Source organism: Cydia fagiglandana, chromosome 2 (genome assembly GCF_963556715.1).
Source record: "Cydia fagiglandana chromosome 2, ilCydFagi1.1, whole genome shotgun sequence".
Classification (NCBI taxonomy): Eukaryota; Metazoa; Arthropoda; class Insecta; order Lepidoptera; family Tortricidae; genus Cydia; species Cydia fagiglandana.
This window is the reverse complement of record NC_085933.1, coordinates 1,847,760-1,873,661: the sequence shown is the minus strand read 5'-3', so window position 1 is coordinate 1,873,661 and position 25,902 is coordinate 1,847,760. Positions and strand designations below refer to the sequence as shown.

Sequence of the window (25,902 nt, the reverse complement as noted above, 5' to 3'; positions counted from 1 at the left end):
AGAGTGAGAAATGGTAGAGAATGCCATTAGGCATTAAGTCCGCCATTTGTACATTATTTTTATGTTCTGTGCAATAAAGTTTAAATAAATAAAAATTATGTATATTGATAACCGCTGCTAAAATCTTACTGATAGTTTTGGTTTAGTATTCCTATTTATTTTGATAAAGAACGTTTCCGGAACGTTTCTAATAATATTTAAGGCCGTTCCCTGAGCCAGAAATGTAAAAATACCCCAATAATTATCCTATTTTTCTAAGAAACGTTGATATTTGTAGACGTGGGAAAAATAAATATAATTCTTGATTATATTATCTTTAATAACACAGCTTTCGATACACGATTCATAACACTTCGCTCGATAGAATTTATTCCCAAAGTAACCTCCAATTCGAATTTATATTCCAACTTTACTTGTTTCTTTACTATGTGACACTATGAAACAAAAAAAGGAGAAAAATCAATCATAACTATAACAATAATTTGACAGCTTTAGAATAACGATAATTAGAGGCAATATTTTTAAAATAAATAAACATCAACTAATTCTATCGTAACAAAATATCACAAAATGAAGAAATTCAAGCAACAGGTAACATGACCAATTTACACAAAATTAATTTGTCGATAAGAACATAAAATATTCGACCTAAGCAGTTTACGCCTAAAATAATCCGAAGCTGTTAAACAATATGGCCGAAACCTTTCAACCCTGTGATCAGGCCGAAACTGACCTGATTAAAGATTTACTAAATGTTAGACCAGATAGATGGTTTTAGTTTTAAAATCTGCAATAGTTCAATAAAAATATATATTGGTATTATGGTCAAAATTTGGGGAAAAGGATCCATCTCCAAAAATATGTCAATAAAATTTCATTTTGTCAAGTAAAAGTTTCATTTCCATTCATTTAAATGTCTCTTATTAAAAAAAAATCATGAAAGCAGATTGATATTCAGGGTATTGTTCGGGTATTATTATAATAATAATATCCTTTTTAAATTTTTTAAGTAGGTACATATTTTTAGTGAAATACATAATTATGTTTCTTAGTTTTATAAGACCACGAAGAAGCTATTATAAATGTACCTATACCTACCTACCTACCTACCTACCTAGGTAAGTAGATTGTAAGTTAAGTTGTACAGAATAAAAATAAAATCTCTCGACTCATCCATCCTTAAGACAATCTACAAACTTAACGCCAAACATTTAGCGGGCACCAAAGAGTTTTTATTATCAAAAAACTACATTTCCTAACGCCCACTGTTGGTTTTAGATTATTACTTAATCTTCTTCGCTCCACAAAAAATAAAAAAATGGCGCCAAAATCTTTTTTAAGGCCGCCATGTTTTTTTATTGTTTTATTGGTGAATTTTATTGCTACTAGTCAGAAGGCAATGGTTAGTAATCATAGGTTTTCGTAGAAACTGCCGAAAATTGGTAGCAACACAAACATTTTTATGTTAACTGTCTTCATTATTAAGTTTTTGTTGTTAATTACATTTGACCGGATTTAAGTCGTGGGATTCGATTGATAATTAATGTGATCTTTATTTCATTCTCATTGAAATTCAGACATTTTACGAGTAAGTTTGATTCTGATACATTTGCAAGAAAATAATGTAAAGTTCTTGTCATGATTATTACGTAGGCTGTTCCATAAGTCTTGCAATGGAAGGAATCTAACAAGCTTTGACGTGTATGACTGAGCGTATGGTTATCTGCCACTAATTACAAGTTCTTACATGATGTGTTTGTTGAGCCTGCCAGCAGTGATAGTTGGTAAATAGATCGAAACAATTGTGAAAAGGGTAACCGCGAGTACAGAGTGGTTTTCTATTATAATTTCAAACGTAGATTATCTTACCAAGAGTGCCACGAGGAAATGTTCGGTGCCTTTGGTAAAGAGTGCCCTTCCCTCTCTACTGTATTCAGGTGGTACAAGGAATTTCGAATAGGAAACTATAATTTAGACGACGACGAAAGACCGGGCAGGCCGGGCAGCCCCTTACCAAGCAGGACCCAAGAAAACATAGACGCTGTTAGAAAACTGATAACTATTAATAGGCGAATTAGGTGCAGGCAGGATTGAGGAGATTCTCTACATTAGTGCATCAACACTTAATTCAATTTTACAAAAAGACCTAAAAGTTAAAAAGTTATGTTCTCTCTGGGTCCCTCATCTGGGCAGTTGGCACTTCCACCATGACAACGCTCCTGCTCATCGTGCGATCAGAACTCGGGAGTTTTTGGAGCAATCGGGGCTTACTGTGCTGTACCATCCGTCTTATAGCCCCGACCTTGCACCGTGCGATTTTGGTCTCTTCCCGCTGATCAAGAGCCAATTACAAGGACGACGGTTTGCAACTGATAACGAGCTATTGAGTGCATGGGATGAAGCCAGCGCCACTGTCACAAAGGAGCGGTGGAAGATCAAGTTTGATACATAGTTGGAACGCATGCATAAGTGTATTAACAGTGATGGTTTTTATTTTGAAAAAGCTTAATAAGAAGTTACACTTTTGCAAGACTTATGGAACAACCTACGTATATTGTTGATACATACTTGAAAATTGTGACGGATGGAAAATATCGTGAGGAAACCGGACTAATCCCAGTAAGGCCTAGTTTTTCCTCTTGGTTCGAAGGTCAGATGGCTGTCGCTTTCGTAAAAAACTAGTGCTTGTGCCAATTTTTCGGAATACGTTGACACGCGGACAACGGTAGTTTAAGTTCAAACTCTATGAAAAAGCTACAACTACCTACCTACTTTATTTTACCATCGCCGTAAATAATGCCTTCCATTTGTTACCGAAGTTATGGGATGTCATTGGTACCTAGAAATCTCCTGGGTAGAGTGGGTAAAATAAATAAATAAAATAAATAAATATTGGTGGACGTCTTACACAGATCAACCTAGCCCCAAACTAAGCAAAGCTTGTACTATGGGTGCTAGGCGACGATAAACATACTTATATAGATAAATACATACTTATATACATAGAAAACACCCATGATGGTGGTAGTTCTAATTATCATATTATATTACAGTACATAGTCGTCAAAAATAAGTACTCAAATGAGAACTTTATAGACGTCTGTATTTTTAAGACGAGCCGGTAAAAATAACATTTCGCCTACCAATTTCTAACAATTTACAAAATAAAGAAAATTGTTTCAAAAAAAGCAAAACAAACAAGAGCATAATTCATTATTACACGAAAGATTGGGCCAACAGCCATAAATGTCTATAATCGGGAATCGAACCCAAAAGCTCGCACCCAGTAATCAGCTTTAATCACCTTGTTTGCCCAAAACACCCCGCGGTGTTAGAAAAAAAATGGAAATTACTTCTTTACTTACTTACAAAGCTTTTTTTATAAGATTTCAAACAAACAATCATACATAAAAAGACGATTTGGTGTATATTATATATAATATAGTATGTTGGCAATAACACAATGATAATGAGAGCCCCTTACCACTAGGATGGGACAGTGTAGAAAGGTTTAAGAAGTTATGACGTAAAACAGAAAAGAATGACGCAAAATTATGTTGATCATTGTAAGTTGACAATATTTTGGTTGCTATGAGTCTACCTATTCGATGTCTATCGAAGTCTATTTTAACTATTATTGTAAAAAAACGAACGATACCTCAAATAGATCTAACAAATATTATTTTTGTAGAATTATTTAGTAAGGTATAGCCGACCTAAGGCTCTCATGAGCCGTGGCGAAATGCCGGGATAACGCGAGGAAGAAGAAGATAATTATTTAGTAAGGTTATTATTAGTTATTACTCCATTGAAAATTAAGTACACCATGCATAATACATATACCTAATACAATTTATATCTTTACGTCTTACGAACAAACACTATGTAGGTATTCGCAAGAAATTCAAAAAACAATAAATCTAAAAAGCCCAGTGGTTTTAAACTAGCATTAAATATTACAGCAAAAAACATGCAAATTTAAACAATAGCTCGTGACTTGTAGAAAAACAAGAAACGGTACCGAAAACAGATCTGTCACCGGCTAATTTCAATATGGATAACTAATATTTGTTATAATAACTGCGGCATTATAAAGAGCCTAATTATTGGTTTTTGTCTCGTGACAAAACAGTATTTGTTTAATGAAGTGTGTGATAATTATCCGCATATACAAAGTTATGTTTGCATCCTACTTTATTATTTTAAACCTTAAGTATCGGTAATAGAATTGAAAACCTCAGGAACGGTTTTAAATTCACAGCATCAATATTATTGCATAAACATACAAGTACAAATTTAATTTTACTTATCGTTCACTCAAACCGTGTCCCTATTTAAATACAGACAAAGTTGAATTTCAAGTAAATCTTGGTTTCTTTACACGCAGCGAGTTTATTTGTATTGGTCCATTTTGCGGTTTGCGACAAAGACATTTTTTTTCGTTTTTTTCGGGCCTATTGCGGTGGTCGGCGCCTGCGCGCTGACTTGCAAATCATATTTGCGTGACCATCTATTTGTCATAATTCGACGCGGTACCTTTTCTTTTTTTTCTACTGTTTATCTGTTTAATGAGACTTATTTTAAATTACCGAGTTGATAGATTTCATTGATTTGTGTTAAATTTAACAAAAACTATATTTATATGTAAGTAGCAGTCATAGTACGTAACATAGTGCGAAACATACCGCACGTAAATACAATTACAACTGCCAAGACGGGAACTAATTTATGTACTCACGGAATGGTTATGTTATATTTGCGATAATTAGTTTTGTGTGAACGAAAGAAAAAATAAATAAAATACATTTATTTAAAACAAACGAAAATACGTGTCGATATTAGAAGTGACATCGACTTGACAAAATATTTAAATACAATTACGAAAAGCAACAGTAGACAGTGGCCTCAATTTTTAAAATGTTTTCTTAAAAACCTTGAACATATTAATTTTTAACACACTTTAAAATGTATTGAAAGGAGTACTGTCCTTGGTTAAAAATACATGGTTTTTTTGTACAATTGTTGTAAAAAAGGCTTTTTTCAAAAGGCCCTTTCATCCGATCGCGTGACTTGGGGGCAATAAGGGAGCTCTTTTCATTAATATAATATTTATCATTACAAGGGCATTCGTACCGTTTGCCGCAAAGAATGCTTCGTTTGGAGGTCAGAGTTTTTTTCGTACGCGGAAAAGAGATAAAAAATGAGGCTTGGGATCGAATGAAAAAATGATCGAAGACTGGGAAGAGAATTTTACTTCTCTACGATAAATTGACAATGTTTTGTCTACATTTTACTCTTAGATATTTTGGGATCCTTGTGTAATAACCTACAAAGTTATTGAAGTTTAGTTTATAAACTAAGAAAAGTTTGTTTCAAAAACTAACCAAATTATACAATTCTTGAAGCAAGGGTGCTTCCTTTCCTACGCACCTCCTGCTCCTACGCAGCTCCAAAACTTTGAATAAATCAATACTTGCTCTAAAATATATGTCATTTTACGAGTTACAAAAATATAAGAGTTACATTTTCGTAACTCAGAGGAAGATTTTTAATAGGACATAATAAATTGGCGGTTACACTGCACAGAATAGGGAACTGTACAAATATCTATCCACCAAATTTTATCGAAAACTGACAGAAAAAAATTGGCGACAAAATAAAACTCTGCCCGTTAGCATTTTTCTGTCTTGTATTTTGTCAATTCTCAATTACTAACACTTCAACAAGCTGCGAAAACATTTGCATGAAATCAGCCTTAAAGTAAAACATCTTCCTTTACCTTTTTAGCTCTTTTTTTAGTAAAACCTATTTCTATTTAATTTTACTAAAAATATAAATAAGCCTTTGGCCTTTTAGGTTAGGCGTCAAGAGATGAGGTGAGCCCTAAAAAAGAGCTAAAAGTCTTAAGTCTTTTGGATCACTACATACGATTTTATTTTATTTTTTTATTCAATTCAAAACAAAATCATGCTTTTTCCAGGTAGCTCTCGTGCCTTACAAAATTATCGATTAAACTTATACAAAACTAATACAAAACAACATCCATTTAACACGTCTAAGATTTTAGCAACTGTCTACACATTTAAATCGCTAAACGTAACTTTATACTAAGTTACGTTTCCAGTCAAGTTTCGTATAAAATCGTTTGGTTTTGAAACTTGAACGTAACGTAATTCTCATCGTTTTGTCCGTCGAGGTGTGAATTAGGCCCACAGGGCAAAATCAACACGATTCGATGATTGTTTACAATCGAGTTCAAATAAATAAGAATAAAAATCGAGTTTAATGTTATTATAATAATCGATCAAACACCTTTGTTTTAGCTTCGATCAAATTACATAATAACTGATTTGATTGTTATTTAATCCCATAATAAGATTTAGATGAAATACAGAAAAGTATACAGGGTGATTTATGAGACGTGAGCAGGACTAATCCTGCACACTCAGTAACTGATAATTAATCGACCACTGTCGTATTTAGGTGAAACAACCACACTTTTTCCTATTTTTAACTTTTTGCTGAGGGCAAATTTAATTCTCTACAATCATGGTCACCCTACAAGACCTAATTAAACATAAAACCTCTTTAACCGTAATGGCAGCATTTTGATTACGAAGAAAATAAACTGTCAAACTTGAGTGAGATACGAGTTTTCAAAAGTTACCAGACCGTGACGACAGCGATGACATTCAATTTGACACAGAATATCGGCAGTTTAGTATTCTGATTTTAGGGTGACCATGCATGTCGTAAATAAATTAGTAACTTTTTTTTTTCAACAGGACTAGAAAATTAACGTTAACCTCACTAATACTGATACGAAACAGTTGCTTATAATTTACGAAATGCGCAGTGTTAGTCCTGCTCACGTCTCCTGAATCATCTGTATTTATTCTTATAGCTTAGAGCAGAGCTTATATAGTAGGTAACTGGAAACGCAATGCCACTGCTGTCATTTTCTGTACAGAACAGTCTGCCGATTTTTGCCAGGTAGGGAACATTAAATGTATTGCTATTTCTACATAATTTGTACGTAACGTACAAATAGCCATGTCACTCCATACAAAAGTTTGCACAATTGTGCAAGTTTTTCGGCAGAGGGGTAAGCTCTTAAAGGGGACTCCGGTTATTATCAAATATTACTGCACATTTTCAAGATATATCACGAAGTGTCCATCGTTAAAAGTATGTAGAGATAGGTATCTTTTACGTCAGATTTAGGTCTTCGAACTCACGACTCCATGTCCAATCCCAAACTTCACTACTCACATCTCTTATTCCTAAAGAATTAAGACCTAAATTTGCTCAAACCAACAGCATTATTTACATTGCACTCTCACACTTCACCAACTTTATTTTTCGTTTAATAATTGTAAGAATATACCGTAATCATTCAAGCAAGAGAGCAGAAATTTCTTTATTTTGCATTTTACACCCAGCAAACGTAGTGTTGTAGTTAACTAATTTTGCATAAAATAAAGCATTAATGGTGTAGGTAGGTATTCATTTAAAATGTAATTGTAACTACCTTACAGGCGCATTCTAATTTTAGTTATTCGATCTGTTTCCGATATGGGGTCATCCATTAATCATCTACATCACACAAAATTTAGATTTTTAGACTCCTGCCTCCCCCCTTGTCACAGACATAGGAAAGAGATAGGTATTTAATACATAGTGTCACACTTGGCATATTGCTGTGACGTAATAAATATGTGGATGAACTCTCTATGATCAGGCCCTAATTTCACATCCGTGACAGGTGCGACAATTGTAAAATATCATTGTTGCTGACGTCACAGGCATCCATGGGCTACGATCACCACTTACCATCGGGCGGGCCGTATTCCTGTTTACCACCATCATTGTATTATTTTAAAAAACTTTATTTCATCGGAAAAAAACAGAGATTTCTCCTGCGAAGTTTCTGACAATTGTCAAGATTTAGAAGAATTGTAATTCTTGACAGGAAATGAGTTATAAGTATGTCGGAATTTTTTTTGTGACAATTGTCATAAACTTAGTAAGAGAAATATTTGTTTTTTTCCGTCAGCAACAGTGATGTTTTACAATTGTCGCACCTGGCACCGATGTGAAATTGGGGCCAGTACTTCTTACCTATCTACCTATGTAGATCAGCATCTGTCAGTGTCAAAAGTGACGTTTTTGGTAGGATTCGATATCGGACACATTTCAGAATAACTAAAATCCGAATACGCCTTTTATCCTTTTGTATGGGTTTGTATGGAAGTAATGCGCGTTGCGTGATCTTCAGAGCGTTGTATGTTGTATCCATTGTCACAATGGCCGGAGGGAATGAGCTTTGCATCAGTAACCCATTTATGAAATTCGCGTTAACGCCCGTGACCTATTTGGTTGTTTTATTTGTGGAGGGAATATTACGCAAAACTGCGTAGAGGGCGCCACTAGCTCAATCACTTGGCCAACCGTGAAACACGGTTTCAGTCTTGCCTATTCGATCGATAGGGAGGCAGATAAGGAAATTTCGATTTTCGCGGTAGGCCACCTGTAAACAAACATTGATGCATCAATGTCATATAGAGTTAATAAGAAAGTAAGGGCTCTTCTACACGATGGGCCAACGCCGGCCGCTCCAAGGGACGCAGCCATGCGGTAGAATGAGATCGCAATATCACTAGCTCCCTCTAACGCATAAATGCGTCCCTTGGAATGGCCGGCGTTGGTCTATCGTGTAGAGGAGCCATAAGCCAACTAGAGCCAAAAGTGTCGATGTCATAGAGGCAGTGACCGTTATATCGATTTATATGCGTGACGTTATATGGAGTTTACACTACATTTTGCAATACGGCCATGTGTGTTGAAAGCACAACAGTGCCACAAAGGCAGACAGAATCGTCGTGCTACCGGCGCGCCGACGCCGCCTTGGGCCGAACCGCAGCGGCGCGGCGGTAGCGACGCCGCGAGCAAATTACGTGCCAAAAATTCAATTGTACAGCTATGTTGTATAGCCGACTTAATTTATTTAATGAGCAAAACATGCAGATGAAATGTCTTCATTTTTCTAAACAAAAGTTAATTCTAAAATAAAAATCGCAGGCATCTTTCTCTGTCAATTAAATTACGCCTTCATTGGAGTAAAAGAGGAAGATCTCCACAATTTGCGAATTTCGATTTTCGCGGTAGCCCTCCGGCCCCCGGCTCCCAGACTGTCTGGTGGTACTCATGATCACTGGCCGCATGGCCAGGAAGTGTAAAGATGGACGCATGGCCACGCGTTAGGCCAAGCGCGCACTGCGATTTTAATTTTTGCGACACGATTTTAGAATCGGACTGAATATATCGCAGAAAATTCACTGCGCGCACGGCGATGAAAAAGCCGACGATTTGTTAATTCTCGACATGGATTTCGTACCAGTCGCTTGTCGTGAAACGTGTCTTCAATATGCAATCGCTGTATGACTTTGAGTACTTATACCACAAAGGTGATCTCCTTCTATTTCCATAATTAAACGGTCAACATCTAAGGTCTCATCTTGTGACTCCATTGGAGAAGCAGATTCCGATATGTTGACGCTTGGGGAGCGAAATGCCGACTGAGGTCCGGGGTGCGATTTTATTATCGCAGTGCGCGCGGGGCCATACAACTCCGTAGGCTGCAATTCACTTTGCGACAATCGCGTTGCGTCGCGAGCAGTCGCGGAAAAATGTGACAAATCACAATTTTAAAATCGCTGCGATTTTTTTGTCGTATATGCGCGCACTGACATATAAATGACATTTCTGCGACAAAATTATCGCACGACAAAAAATCGTAGTGCGCGCTTGGCCTTAGGCGGACAGAATAATGTCAGAGACAAAAGCTACATTCCAGACTAGCACACACTGGGCCCAAGAAAGAGCGGCTTGGAGAGCACTGGTAAAGGGTGTCCACTGTCCACAGTCGTCACGTCCTACAGCCATAAGGATACGACAAATAACAAGAGAATAAATTGCTAAGGGTAGCCAGAGGGGCTACCGCGAAAACAGAAATTCGCAAATTACGGGGATTTTTCTCTTTTACTCCAATGAAGGCGTAATTAGAGTGACAGTGAAAAATTCCCGCAATTTGCGAACTTCGATTTTCGCGGTTATAGCCCAGGTTACACATATTTTGAGTTCAGGCGTCGAAGTAGAGTCAAAGTACTGAACAATCACATTCCCCGTTGCGCACTGGCCAGCTAACTGGCAACATTAGTTCCGTGCCACTACCCGCAATTGTCCAGGAATGTTGCCATGATAAGAATGTGGCAAATTGCCCCAACGGGACGGTGCAATGACGGTGACGTGACCAATGCAATGATTTTGAGTACCGTCGGAGACAATGTCAATTGACCATTTGTCAATCTTATTGTAACGGGGTAAGGTTCATAAATCCTCAATCAAGTGTGTTAGAGTCAAGCCAAGAAAAGTCTGCAGCGATTTGGATAGCACACGCAGTACAAGTGTTATTCATCATAATTTTATAGAAGTTTAACGTTAAAAATAACACTTGCACTGTGTGTGATGTCAAAATCGCTGCAAACTTTTCTCGGTCTAACTCTATATAGTCTAGTAGTGATTCCAAGATCAAATGAAGTTTTTATTGAGCAAAAGAGATGTAGAGTTTTTAGATAAAGCAGTAGCTTTATCTAAAAACTCTACATCTCTTTTGCTCAATAAAAACATTAAAACATAGAAATATCGGTATATTTTGAAACGATTTTTAATACTGCAAACAATTTAAAAGATAAATGCCGTGCTGAGGCAAAATACAGTTTTTTGATCAAAATAATGGAATATTTCGTCAAAAAACGGTAGTTTACCTCCCAAGGTGGTGAAGCCGTCAAAATTCACAGCTTCTACTATCTATGGCCGCGCCGCCCTGTAATTTGCTAAACACTCATCTCTATGATGACTGCATTTATGCGTGTTGACTTCCGTTTATGTCATTTCCGATAAAACATCTTGTGTGGTACTTACATGGCGGCCAAAGAATGAAAACGCGTTTACGAAAATATAGAATGCATATAGTGGAGTACTTATTAAAACTTTCAAAATGATTATAGACTTTCCTTATTTATTTTTAGCTGAAATTTATACAACTAAAGTTAATAAAAAAATACGTATTTTTATTTATAATGTTTTCAGTAATTTGTAAAAGTTCAAGTGCTTTATCAAAGTCAATAAATTGAACACATGCGCATGCACATGCATTTGCCCAAATGAAACCATGTTAAACATAATTTAGCCTAACAAATTCCAGTAACCAGCAAAAACTAGGTTATTTCAACATGATTCTTAGCTACCGAATTAGTTAATTTCTTTATCATGTTGCTAACATGGTCGTTATATGAATTATGATAATTCGATCAAGTTAGGCCACACAGGGGGATAATCTGGTGGGCTTCGGCTAAAACATTATCTAATAACAAGACTTGTTCAGATAATTTAATAATAGGCAGTTATTTGATAATCAATTGTATTTTGATAGACATGTGGTTAGATGGAAATAGATTTCGTATAAAATTTAAATTTGGCAATTCATCTCTCGCAATACTTATAGGACGTACCGATGGTCTTCGGCCAATTGGTACCTACTCCAGAGCACAGAACAAGTAATAGTACAGAAAGGACACTTCTTACAAAACCAAAGTTTGACAGCGATTCAGGGTCGAATCATGATATCCCTTTCTAACTTGTGGCACTATCCCTTTTGACTATATAGAGTAGGTAGTCAAAATTCAACTAATTATCTGTGATCAGTGTGATCCTACACGCAAGGGGACGTCAAGTTGTGTCAGCCCTAATAATTGCTAGGAGCAATGCTAGCTGAGCCGAACGGAGCCGAGTTTTCCCGAAGTCAGGAGTTCTCCCCACTGTCCAGAATACGCTCTGACTGGAGGATCATCACTCATCTAACATCTAATCTGGACTTCATATGCTGCATGTGCTAGAGAGAAGTTCAAAAATACCTTAGGGAAGTCTGCGCCGTACTTCGTGTAGAAGCGAATTTGGACAGAGAAGCATGACAGTCTGTGGTGTCGGAGGCCAAGATTCGCGTCATTGCGCCACAGCCAATACCCACAGACCAATTACTTAGTATGAAATCAGCTTGTACGTAAACTGATTACGAGAATGATGGTTAAATGTGTAAGTATATTAGATAGGTATATATACTATGATGAATCTGTAACAAGGTATTTTTATTCATGTTTCTATATTATAATTATTTCATTATAATAAATAATATAGTATTTAATAATAATGAATAGAACAGTTTCACCAATTTCATCAGGCACGCGTATTTGCCACCAACATGGTACAAAAAGATCATATTCACGTATACAGCAATTTAAAAGCATTGTTTATTTCTAATTTATAGTAAACAAAACCAAGGTAATTGGAGACGGAAGCAAGTCATCTGGAAACACACAAAAACTAGACACAAGATACGGTTCGCAAGGGTTACCGTTACCATATTCCGTTCCGGGTTAACTTCCGACTGACAGGCACAGTTACTTTTACCTTAATGTTGCTTTATCCTGATTGGGGTTTGGGACGCTTGTGTATCCTGGTGATGAGGCATTTATTTTACAATAAACCCAACGATAAAACAAACAAAAAATTGTGATTGTATAATTTTACGGATTAGACTCACTTGTTTCTACCGTGACATGTTTCGAATCCAAGGGTTCAAATCCTGGCTCGTACCAATGAGTTTTTCGGAACTTATGTACGAAATATCATTTGATATTTACCACTAGCTTTTCGGTGAAGGAAAACATCGAGAGGAAACCTGCATACACCTGCGAAGAAATTCAAAGGTGTATGTGAAGTCCGCAATCCGCATTGGGCTAGCGTGGGGACTATAGCCTAAGCCCTCTCGCGCATGAGAGGAGGCTTGTGCTCAGCAGTGGGACGTATATAGGCTGAAATGATGATGATGATGTTTCGGAGAGCCTACACGCCCGTCGATACACGGCCGTCGTGAACGCTGCTCACGCTGTTAGTGCTTGAAAAAGGAGACCCAGGCTCTCCGATACATGTCGCGCGAGTGACTTAAATTAAAAGTGACTTTAACCGTAAAATTATTCAATGTTAGTATGTCTCACAACAGTTTAAATTTGATTAAAGAAATTGTGCATTACTTTTACAGTATTGGGAATTAAGAAACTAGTCGGTAAGTTTATCTTTTAATTATGTATATATTTTTTTTGGGTTTTGCGACTTTGTTACACTTAACAAATTTTATTGAGAGTTGAGACGACAAGTCGCAAGATTTAGTTCAAAGCATCAAGTAAAAGAAATTGAACTGTGAATAAGGATGTAGAATCTTACACGGAAACTAATTATCAGGCGATTGCTTCCTGCTTCCCTAGGCCTAGTAGATAAAAGAGGGGAGTTAATCTTTTTCTGACCAGTCTGACGTTGAAAGCAGTACATACCATTGGTGAAAACTCTTAATAACAGCAAGGTGTCAAACAAATGTATCGTCTACTTATGGACGTTTACGGACGCTTGCGCCTACATAGGTATCACAAGTGCGTTGCCAATCCTTCATACGTTTCTGAAGATTCACTATTTACACAAAAATGTGAACTGGCTGGATTGTAAAGTGTTTCTACTATCACGCTGAAACTATATGGTTTAAAATTTTTGACAGACATCATGGGTATCATCAAACGTAGGACCCCACCTGGACCCCGTTTCACCTTCAAATGCGTGTGCCTCTTGACTGCCTTATTCAGCGGAAGCACTCTCATGTTCATCGTATCATCAAGGTCTAACAATACCTTATTCTTAATATCAGAGGACTACGAGGATTTGTATGAAAACCAAGATTATAACGATGAATACAAATACGGAAATGCCAGTACTATACATACGGAGGGATGTCGCATACCTTTCATGAACGCAGTTGAAGAATCTGTACGAGAATTTATCCCTCAAAACTATCCGAATGATATGGAACCCTGTAAAGGTAATCCTTTAGTAGAATCAAATAAGACCCACATTTGGATACAAAAGAAAAATATAAAATATTATAAAATAGAAGATTCAAACAACCTAGAATGCTGTTACAAATCGTTTTATCGTCCAACCCAGATAGATGATATAACCGCCACCAATAACGATGAAAGAGTGAAATATAACAAATGTATATATTTTAATGACACAATAGAGGTTGCTCATGAATTTGTGAGAGTTATGTGCGGAGATAATGAAACTGTATTTGATACTTTTATAATTTTTGCTCGCGAAAAAGAAGCAGGCAACGACTTTAAGGCTCAAAAATATTTACCTTACAACGTTCTAATTTTAGGCATAGATTCTGTGTCAAGATTAAATTTCCACAGAACGATGCCCAAGACTGCAGCTTATATGAAATACATGGATGCCGTAGAATTATATGGATACAACAAAATAGGAGACAACACATTTCCCAATTTGATAGCTGTGCTACTTGGAAAGAAAGACACAGAGCTGGAAGACACGTGTCTTCCAAATACGCGGGCTTTTTTTGACAACTGTCCCTTCATCTGGGAGCGCTTCCAACGCGCTGGATATTCAACCGCGTTGGCAGAAGACAATGCCTCCATGGGCATGTTTGACTTTGTGAAACGCGGCTTTGTGGGGTTCCCTACTGACTACTATTTTCACACTTTCATCCACCAAGCTGAACATCACGCTGGCACAAATAAAGATAATCACGCTTTCCTGTGCATGAACGAAAAATTCTTCTTCAAAATTCTCCTGGACTATGTGGAAGATTTGGCAACAACTTTGAAGAACAAGCTATTCGGATTCTTTTGGGAAATCACTATGAGTCACGGTAGATTAAACTATCCAATGGTCATGGATGAAAGTTATGCCAATTTCTTTACCAAAATGCATGATTCTGGATATTTAAATGAAACTATTATCTTCTTCATGAGTGATCATGGTATGCGCTGGGGTGCGTTTCGTCAAACCAGACAAGGATATTTAGAAGACAGACTGCCATTTGTATTTGCTTTATTCCCGCCATCATTTCGTGAAAATTACAACTTGGCTTATGCGAATCTAAAGTTGAATAGCCGTCGTCTAACCACGCCTTTCGATATACATTCTACATTACTAGATTTAACAGCTTTAGATAAAATTGAAAATGAAAGAATAAACTCTCGTAGCAACGAAAGTTATTCCAAACATCGTAACATCAGTTTATTTCTACCTGTCCCAAGTAACAGGACATGTAAGTCAGCAGATATAGATGACCACTGGTGCGCTTGTCACAGCAGAGTGGCTGCGTCTCGTGAAAGTTTGGAAGCAAAAGAAGCAGCTGAGTTTGTAGTGTCGCATCTGAATGATATTCTCAAGGATTATCCTCAATGCGTTGAACTGAGGTTGTCTGAGGTGTTGAGCGTTACTGAGCTTCTGTTATCAGGAAGCGAAGATTCAAAATGGCGTGAGTTGAGTGTTGTGGTGCGGACGTGGCCGGGGGGTGGTGTGTTTGAAGCGACGGTGGGGAGGGGGACAGGACGCTGGTCGCTGGCTGGCGCCGTCAGCCGACTCAACTTCTATGGTGACCAGAGCCGCTGTGTGCCGCATTATCAACTGAAACTGTACTGCTTTTGCAGTTGATTGGACATTAAAGTGAATGTATAGGTAAATGGACGTTAGAACTATGCGAACGTTATTGTGAAAAGTGTATAGGTAATTGAAAGGAAGGAAGGATAAACATAAGCATAAGTAAATACATATATCAATAAATTCATATATGCCAATTTAATAATTGTCGAATTCTTAGCATATAGAGAAAATCAACTTCAACAGTAGAGGACGAACGAATTCGTCAAAAGTAAACGTCATAATATTCTCTAATATAACCACTCAAAAATAGTCCAAAAGCTCCCAACTATGGCAAGTGTACCTATTATTTGAATAAGTATCGCAGTTCTTAAAATAGGTATTCTATGTATGTGTACTCGTAAGTATAAATGGAAGGAAAATCAGACTATACCAAAAAATACATTGATATTGATACTTCATTACATAATGAACATGTGAACCATAATGAAATTGTATTACTGAATTAAAATAGCGTTAAAACAAAGTGTGGTAGATACTTTTGGCGCTTTGTTCTATTTGCTATTGATGTTAATTGTACAGTCAATTTAATTTCCTACTCATTTTGTACTTTGTCACATAGACATAGTATACAGTATGTTTTCTGTGACAGGAGCAACAAATTAAACTGTACAAATTAAATTAAACTCAAACTGACCAACATTAGTTCAGAAACTTTTGAAAATAACTCATGTTTTGATATTTATTACACTTTAAAGTTTATTCTAAGACGCAATATATTGCAAATTTTGTTATGTTAAAAGCGTGCCAAGTAACGGTAAACACAATGATGTCAGCGTGCATTGAAGGATATATTTATTTTGTATGAAAAAGAGGAAGTCTAAAGGATTCATAATTTTTAAAAGTTGCTGAACAAATGTTGGTCAGTTTGGGGAGTACAGCCTTTAGTTTAATTTATTGCTCCGGTTACAGGAAGCACTGTATATGGTATGAGGTCTCTAGCGACTTTTATGTATATTGATTGTCACTGTGACAAGGTACGAATACGAAATGGGTCGGAAATTAAATTCTTTGGCTGTAACTTAATTTACTGCAAATTTGCTGCAAATGGTTTCTGTAATTTTTTTTCACTTAAATTCAACCGCCTGTGTAAAGTACTTTTGAACAGAACGTTCGACTTGCAATATCATCAAGTATTCAGAGTAAATCAGGTCGCTCGGGTCGCGTAGAGCCTACCACGGAATCCGATCCCTGCCTAATGGGCCGTGAAGCAATCGCAAAAAACGTGTTTCTGATTTCTGACCTCCGCGGGGATATTTAGACAGAACTGACGAATCTATTTGGTTGAAAAATACTTATTTACGATGCGAGTGCGGAAAAGAGCAAATTCACACTGTCCCCAGGCTGTATCTCATGAACCGAGATTGCTGGACAATTGAAATTTTCGCAGATTATGTATTTCTGTTGCCGCTATAACAACAAATACAAAAAAAATATAGAAGTGGAGCTCCCATACAACAAACGTAATTTTTTGCCGTTTTTTGCGTAATGGTACGGAAACCTTCGTGCGCGAGTCCGACTCGCACTTGGCCGGATTTTTGGCATAAGTAGGTATCCTGCCTGCCAACACTTTTCAAGTGTAATCCACAAGTTCGCTAACCTCATTCAGTGAGCTAATTACTAATTAGTAGACGTGAGAGTGTGCAGTGGGCTCTGCTGAAAACGCGGACCACCGTCGGGGGAGATGCGCAAGCGCATGTGCAAGAAGGAATGGATGCGGCATTGCAGGCGCAGAGCACACCTCCGTGTTTTATAATTTTTATTTATTTAATTGTATTGAACGTACTATATACATTTCTAAGGTGTTAGGATCACAAAATCGATCTATGAGGCCAATTCGAACCATCGTATTGTGATTTATACATTAAGCAAACATTTCAAATAATAAGTGGTGAAATAATTATATGACACAACGTCAACATGTAATCACTCATCAGGTGTTCAAAATCGAGATTTTCCGGAAAGGGTTGACAAAGGCAGTGGTTTGCCCCTTCTTCCTGAATCCTTATATGCAATTTGAAGCTTACATAGTCATTTACAGTATAACTAAATTAGCATTTAGTTAGTATTACAAATAGTATGAAAAATGTAGCGGTATGAAAAAATGTTTTATCTACGCAGGTCTTTGTTCAGTATGTTCACTAGCAGTCACATAAAATACCATTAAATAAAAATAAATCGAAATCATGTAATAAACAAGAAGTGTTTTAACTGAAATAAACGACGGAACCTTAATTGACGGTTGGTAACGAAGCAGCATGAAAATAAATCGAATATTTTAACGGCGTTTGTTGCTACGGAAAGTATAAACATTATATTAAAATCGTTCGACTAATATTACACATCTTTGAGTAATTGAGTACCTGTGTTAAAATTTTAGGTGTATATTTTTTTGGCGGAGCCCTTCTTTGTTTTTTAAAAAGTCTGATTACGGTGTACGGCAATAAAGAAAAAAGAAATATTTTATGCTGATTTTACTATAAGATACCTAATAAAAGCAGCAGATCACCAGTAACTAATCACTTATCTACAAACATACAATACATAATATTTCAGTTAATAGGCATAGTATTCTACAACTTTTTTTTTATGAATGGGAATACTCATAGCCATAGACTAGCCGAGGCGTAGACGTGGCCTACGATGAAGCGAGCTCATCATAGGCATCAAGATACCGCATCCACCCTTCTCATCTCTACGTCCCTTCCTAGCTCCATGTACCACCGGGCCACCTACACTCGCGTGTCTTAAATTTCACGCGACTCGTGAATACCATATCGCGGGTTCCGTTCCCGGCCGGTGTCGGGTCCCGACTGGTTCCAATAACTAGATTTAATGAAGTCTATGACTACATTTACTACCATCTTGGCCGTCATAGAGTTATACTAAGAAAAGTCTGAAGCGATTTTAATAGCCCACGCAGTGGAAGTGTTATTTATACGTCATAATTTTATAGAAGTTTGGCATTTAACATAACACTTGCACTGCGTGGGCTATCAAAATCGCTGCAGACTTTTCTTGATCTAACTCTAGCTGGGATATAGCGTCTTCTTCTTCCTCGCGTTATCCCGGCATTTCGCCACGGCTCATGAGAGCCTGGGGTCCGCTTGACAACTAATCCCATGATTTGACGTAGGCACTAGTTTTTCGAAAGCGACTGCCATCTGACCTTCCAACCCAGAGGGTAAACTAGGCCTTATTGGGATTAGTCCTGTTTCCTCACGATGTTTTTCCTTCACCATAAAGGACTGGTAAATATCAAAGGATATTTTGTACATAAGTTCCGAAAAAGTCATTGGTACGAGCCGGGGTTTGAACCCGCGACCTCCAGATTGCTAGTCGCACGCTCTCACCGCTAGGCCACCAGCACTTGCTATAGCTGGGATATAGCGTACCTACAATTTAATACATAATAAATTATGCAATAGTTGGAAGTTGTTCAGCTTCACGCACTTTACTAGCATACCAATTTTTATAGCAATCTAAACTGTGATCGAAATGTACAAACTTTTTGAAAATTTCTCATAATATCATTTCATGTCTTCACAATTTCAGACGTTGATAGAATATAGACAGACTGCCGTATTCGAACTTTAAGATACGTCAATTAATAGATCTTGAAACTATATAGATTAGATATGTCAGTGTCAAAAGTGGTGTTTTTGTTTGAAGAAACGTCACATTTGACGCTGACATATCTAATCCATATCTTTTCTAGATGTATTAACTGACGTATCTTAAAGTTGGAATCGCGCCGAGACACACATCATACAGAGAACAATCTCTTATCAGACTGGATGTGAAAAGTTCGTAACTGTAATATGTAACGATTCAAATTGAATGCACTAGATTCTCCTCAAGCAAATTCAGTTTACTAACGTATTTTATTATCGTAATAACTAATTAACTATATACATTTATCAACACCAATAAATATATCTAGGCATTGATTTAACGAAAAGGGACTTATCACGTAATTATAGTATCGTGTTTTTATTGGTCACGTAGTTTGAACGTTAGCATATATAAAAACCTACTAAGCTACCTAATTCCACTTTATTTTATCTGCCTACATCAAAAAAATTTAGAGTAAGTATCGTAGTCTGTGTGGAAAGAGAAGAGTCATAGATTGTATTGATTCCTTTATATTCCACGACTCTCCTCTTTCCGCACAGACTACGATTCGGAAAAGTTTATTTAATACAAACTTAGTCCTTGCAAAATATTAATATCCCGTACACACACGGAAGACTCCCCAAGGTCAACAACAAAGCGAACAGAATAGTCCCCGCAAAACTAGATCGAGAACTCTCTAACAATGCGGGGAGGAAATATTTAATGATGATTGGCCTTAAATTACCCTCTCAAAAGCGCCGACGTCCCGCTCGCGCACCCCCGATCCACCGCCTCTCGTCCTTCTCACGCGAACAGGGAATCTATATAAAGAACAACAGGTAAGCGCCCCGAGACATTCCCCCGTGGGACACCCGACTGTACGCACCTGTTCGAACTTACCTCACCATGGCCGCCGAGACTTACGGACATCGCTTAATCTACTCCGAGAAAGACATGTTCCCATCTGAAATGTTGGAATACTCAACTGAAGACTGTTATCTGTCCTGGCCGAGATCTCCTGACTCCGGAAGGTCGAGTTTGGAGCCGACACCTTCCATGGACGGCAGTATCAACCAGGATTCTCCGAACCATATTGCATATCGAGGACTTTCGCGAGAAGTTTTCGAAGACAGTGCTGAAGACTCAGAGTTACTGGAAGGTTCTGGAAAAAGGAGAGGACGAGCGACCAGCGCTGCTGTGCTGAAGAGGAGACGTCTAGCTGCTAATGCGAGGGAGAGGAGGCGAATGCAGAACCTCAACAAGGCATTTGACAGACTCCGGGGCCATCTTCCTTCGCTCGGCGCCGACCGTCAGTTGTCCAAGTACGAAACTCTTCAGATGGCACAAACTTACATCGCCGCCCTCTACGAGCTGCTGCAATAGGTAATAGTGTCCAGTGTAGTGACTTGCCAAAATCGTCTAGAAATTATTAATACAGGGATTTTATTTATTGTAAAAATTAAGTACCAGAATACTCAGTGTTACCAATTTAAGCACTTAATTAACTTTTGCGGTCTAAAGTTACGAGGTGTCTTGTTTCGTACACGCTTACTATTTTGTATTTTTTTTAAATTAAGTTTGCTTGTCAGTATCCGTCCTACCGATTTAAGTTAATTTTAGTGTAAGTAGTTACCTTTAAAGGGTATTTCATCTTGCCAAGAAAGTATTATGTCCAAACATTCCTTGTAGTTAGGGACTTCGAAGTCAGTGTTGTAGATAGATTGTTATGCTATTAGTATATTTAGAATGTATTGCGGATAGTTATTATGGAAAATCCAGTCAAACAATGTTTTTATTTGTAAATATACGAATATGTTTGAATTTTATGTGTGATTTTCTATTTGTGCTTTTCAACCCTTACTAAATATGTAGTTCTTTAAATGTCACAATATTTGGTTGCTTGCCAATACCAATAATTTATATAGAGTCTGTGCGAAAAGAGAAAGTCATACAATGTAGGTATTCCCTTATATTCCATGACTCTTCTCTTTCCGCGCAAACTTTAATTTATCAACTTATATTTCTAATTATGCATAATATGACACTTATCGAATTATATAATACTAAAGAATAGTACATTTCGATGCTAGTGCGGAAGGTATGTCATTACTTCACGAGTACCGAGATATCTTGCCACGAGCCGCAGGCGAGTGGCAAGACTCGGGACGAGTGAAGAATGACATTTCCGCACGTGTATCGAACGACGTTTTTTAATACAGTTGCGAAAAAATAAGAAAAACATTGTTAATCGTACACTAAACAAAAGTGGTAACAGTGACAGCTCGGTTAGACGTCGTCTTTAAGTATATTATATCTATGGGCGTTTGGCAGCAATTCCGTTCCATTCAGTCGACTTATTAAGAACGGAATTTTCAATATTGAATATTAAAAAATAAACGTGTTATAATGATGAAGAGGTAAGTAATTAAATATGAAATATGTAATATTTTTCGTATTCTTACATTAACGGTAGGTTTTTATGCTGATTACGACGTTTAAAGGAAACTAATATTAACACTCATCAATAAGTAGTCGTGAATTGGAACAAGTATAAATTTAAAAAAATTGGAAAAGTGAAAAGCACTAGTTCGAGATAACCAACTTTCCGCACGCTAAACAGCTACGTAAAGTAGCACTTTTTGAGCAACTGTATTAAAAAATAAATATCAAAGCGGTCAAAGTGCATCTCTATATCTAAATATGACTGTCAAGAATCAAGATGATACAGTAATTTTTGAGAATAATTTTGAAAACCTAATGAAGCGTAGTACCTACAGATACTATTCATGAGGACTGCACATTGCACAACCTTCAGATTTTAAATGAATCATGTCTCTATACATATTTAATCGTGTAAAAAAATGTCATTTCCTAAGTACCTATTGCATAAAAACGCAAAGAACAAAACCGATTTCAAAAACAATAAAATAACGTAGATAGGTATAGGTACCTATCAATAATTTTATAAGCAACAATTAACTTTTTGCAGTAGGTGCAAAAAAAGGTTTTGTAAATCGGTTTAACACATGATGCATTTCTGAAAACAATTAAACTCCTTCTTTTTGTAAAGTCGGTAAAAATGACGATCGCCGTAACAGCTAGTTAAATAATAAAATATGCCTAATCTACCCAAAGGAGAAACTAGAAATTATCGTATCTAGGTTAATCAGGACGATGTTTATCTTGACCGAAAAGCGATTGCTACCTAAGATCAAAATGATATATCTTACGTAATAGTGGGTAAATACCTAATTACGGTTTACGCTTTACGCCTGTTATGGGCCCGAATGTGGCTGGCCAGGCCGAACTTGGTCTTAAAGACTCTTCTGCAGGTGTTACAATAGAGTTGGCCAGACGCGTCTTCATCTTGCTTGGCTGAGGTGTGGTTACTATTTTTCTATTCGACGGAGCCAGAAAGCGGCAACTTAGTTTAGCGCAGCGGGCCGAAATTTTACGCTTTCCGGACGGAGGGCAGAAAAATCAGGTAGGTACGATCAGGAGTTTGAACCTGTGATCTATGTAGGTATGTCTTGAAAGTCGAATGCCTTGCCACTAGGGAACCAACGCTTTATCAGGTGCGATATACGTATACATAGTCTTCTTCCTCGCGTTATTCCGGCATTTTGCCACGGCTCACATAGGAGCCTGGGGTCCGCTTGGCAACTAATCCCATGATTTGACGTAGGCACTAGTTTTTACGAAAGCGACTGCCATCTGACCTTCCAACCCAGAGGGGAAACTAGGCCTTATTGGGATTAGTCCGGTTTCCTCAAGATGTTTTCCTTCACCGAAAAGCGACTGGTAAATATCAAATGATATTTCGTACATAAGTTCCGAAAAACTCATTGGTACGAGCCGGAGTTTGAACCCGCGAGCTCCGGGTTGCAAGTTCACGCTCGCATGCTGCTCTTACGCTCTTACCGCTAGGCTACCGGCGCTTCACCAGATATACATATACATAGTGCAGTGTAATAAAAAGTTACAAGAACCTATTAAAGTTAGACCAAGATAATCATAACATTTACACCCAGTGTAAATGTTAAACGTGAAACTTCGATGAAATTATGATATTTTTGATGTACAAATAACATTTACACTGCGTGTGCTATGAAAATCGATGCAGATTTATCTTGATTCAGATATCATTCTGATGTCAGCGTAAATACGTTCGAATCGGCCTGCCAAATTCGGGGCTATAATTTTAATAACTACCCAATACATTATTAGGGGCCATAATATAACCAATAGCTGTATCAATGACATGCAGATTTTCATGATCCCACCTACCGTTCATACAACCCATACAATTCATACAAATCCCATTAACAATGTAAATGACACTAATAATATCTTATCAAACTCAAAATCCGCTAAGATATCGCAACTTAACACTGACAGTAAGATACCGCTGTCAAAAGTTTGACAGAACCTGTCATTAGATTCACACGTTGCTGTTTTAATAACTGAGCGGGATTTTTTTACCGTTTTTTAAAGACTTTTTTAAATGTCGTTGGGGTGTAATTTGGGATGGTATAATGTTAATTTACGTTTTTTAAATGAAGGAATGAAGTCGTCAAAGTATATTTAATTGCAGCTTTAATCATTTTTTGATAACACCTTTAAAATATAAATGTTACTGAACATTATTGAAACTATTTTAAAAGATTTACCCATGGAATTTAAGTCTCTAAGGTAGTTAAAATAAGTTGTGGAATAAACTGTAGCTCGCTGTATTTCCTGACCAATGCGACCTTAAAAAGAGCGTTCTCCTATCCTAAATTCCGGCAACGCACTTGCAGTTCTTCTAGTGTTGCAAGTGTCTATAAGCAACGGTCATTGGTTACCATCATTACCACTAGGCGAATCGTCTGCTCGTTTCCCGCCTATATATAAAAAAAGAATGAATTTACGACTATGTTTACATGAAACACTTAATTACCTAGGTTATTAATTAAGTACTTGAGCGTCGCGATGGCCGGGTTAGATAGATTATTTAGATGGTTACTTACCAATTTCAGTCCCGAAAATTGTTTTATTTATTTCAAGAACCCCTATTGTGGGGTCCCTGCGTCATTATTTCCAAAGTCTCGTCAACGTCTAAAGTCCGAGTGGCAGAACAATCAGTCAACCCTATGCAAAACACCAGATGTCGCTCTATCCAAAGAAAAACATGTTAACCTCCTTATTGAGCTACATATAATTTGGACCTTAAATGAAATGGGCTAAAGCTCAAATTGACATGACGTTTAATTAAGTTTAAACACTTAAGTTTTAAACGAACTGTGTGATAGGTGTATCCTTGATATAAATAATGTTGGCAGCCCTGATAAAGATTGTTAAAGGATAATCGTACTTAAGGTCTAGTGTAGAAAGATTAGTTTGCAATAATGTGAAAGTTGTAGAGACAAAAGTTCAGTATTAAACGTCCGGTCAATAGGGTAGACTATCTAGGCTAATACTATACAAATTAAACAATAAATATATATGTACCTAACGGCTCGATTCGAACTTTAACATAAGTCAATTAGTAGATCTAGAAACGACATGGATTAGATATGTCAGTGTCAAATGTGACGTTTTTGCAAACAAAAACGTCACTTTTAACACTGACACATCTAATCCATATCGTTTCTAGATCTATTAATTGACAATCGGGCAGTAACTCATCCTCTGTGCGTCCTCAACTATGCGTTTCTCCAGAAACTTCCTACCTCGCACAGCTAAATTGTTCAGTGAACTGTCGTTGAAATCTACAAATCTTCAAGAATAGGCCATTTAATGGCCTAAATTAGGCCGCACCGAATACCACAAAAATATACCTACTTATATTATGCATTCGTATCGTATACAACTTATCTATCACTTGACATTACCGACGCATGCGCTACGGACATGTCGCCTCATTGGCCGCCTCTCGACCAATCAGCGCGCGGCGCATAGCGCACGCCCGTTCAATTGTAGAACGCACATAGAATAAAGCCGTTAGAAAAAAAGATTGGTGAATAGAGCACTCCATATTAGGGGACTCCATAATATTGGATTATAGTTTTTTAGACGCTTTAGTAACTTAATCCTATAACACTGACATTTATAATAGGGTACCTATAATATAAGTATAATAGTATAGAATGACATACCGAAACACATTGTCTATAGATAGAGTTAGACCGTAAAAAGTCTGCAGCGATTTTGATAGCCCACGCAGTGCAAGTGTCATTTTAAACGTCAAACTCCTATGAAATTATGACGTTTAAATAACACTTCCACTGCGTGGGCTATCAAATCCGCTGCAGACTTTTATTGGTGCGACTATATATAGGCCTCAAGGGTTCTTTCACAAGTAGGTATATCATAAATATTTCAGTGAAATCGATACTTCCAATGCCCAATGTGAAAGATAAAAGGTTTCCCTTAATTATTTTAATTACGATAAATTTGTTAACTAGCTATTAAGATGAAACTAAAAAGACATCTTTATTTTAGTGTTTCCCACCTTCTTGTCGAGGGTTGATTTTGATAAGGGTTGAAATAGTGTGTAATTAATATTGGGAACGTTGTTCAAAGAAAAAAAAACTCTCGGACCTACCTCTATCTATTAACTTATCAAACTAGAAAATGTTCATATTTTTTATTTGCAATATACAGTGCGGACTC

General features: G+C 37.1%; 3 protein-coding genes across 3 annotated transcripts in view; all 3 read left to right on the top strand.

Annotated features, from left to right (window-relative positions):
* LOC134673969 (synaptic vesicle glycoprotein 2A-like) overlaps positions 1 to 25,902 on the top strand; it is a 396,395-nt gene that overhangs the window by 22,603 nt on the left and 347,890 nt on the right. The gene's annotated exons all lie outside the window — the stretch shown is intronic.
* LOC134679569 (uncharacterized) lies at positions 13,828 to 15,629 on the top strand. Its single transcript, XM_063538527.1, has one exon. It carries the CDS (start codon positions 13,912 to 13,914, stop codon positions 15,625 to 15,627), a length of 1,716 nt encoding a protein of 571 aa, XP_063394597.1. The 5' UTR covers positions 13,828 to 13,911; the 3' UTR covers positions 15,628 to 15,629.
* On the top strand, positions 19,846 to 20,719 carry LOC134679568 (transcription factor ATOH1-like). The gene has a single exon (XM_063538526.1). It carries the CDS (start codon positions 20,155 to 20,157, stop codon positions 20,629 to 20,631), a length of 477 nt encoding a protein of 158 aa, XP_063394596.1. The 5' UTR covers positions 19,846 to 20,154; the 3' UTR covers positions 20,632 to 20,719.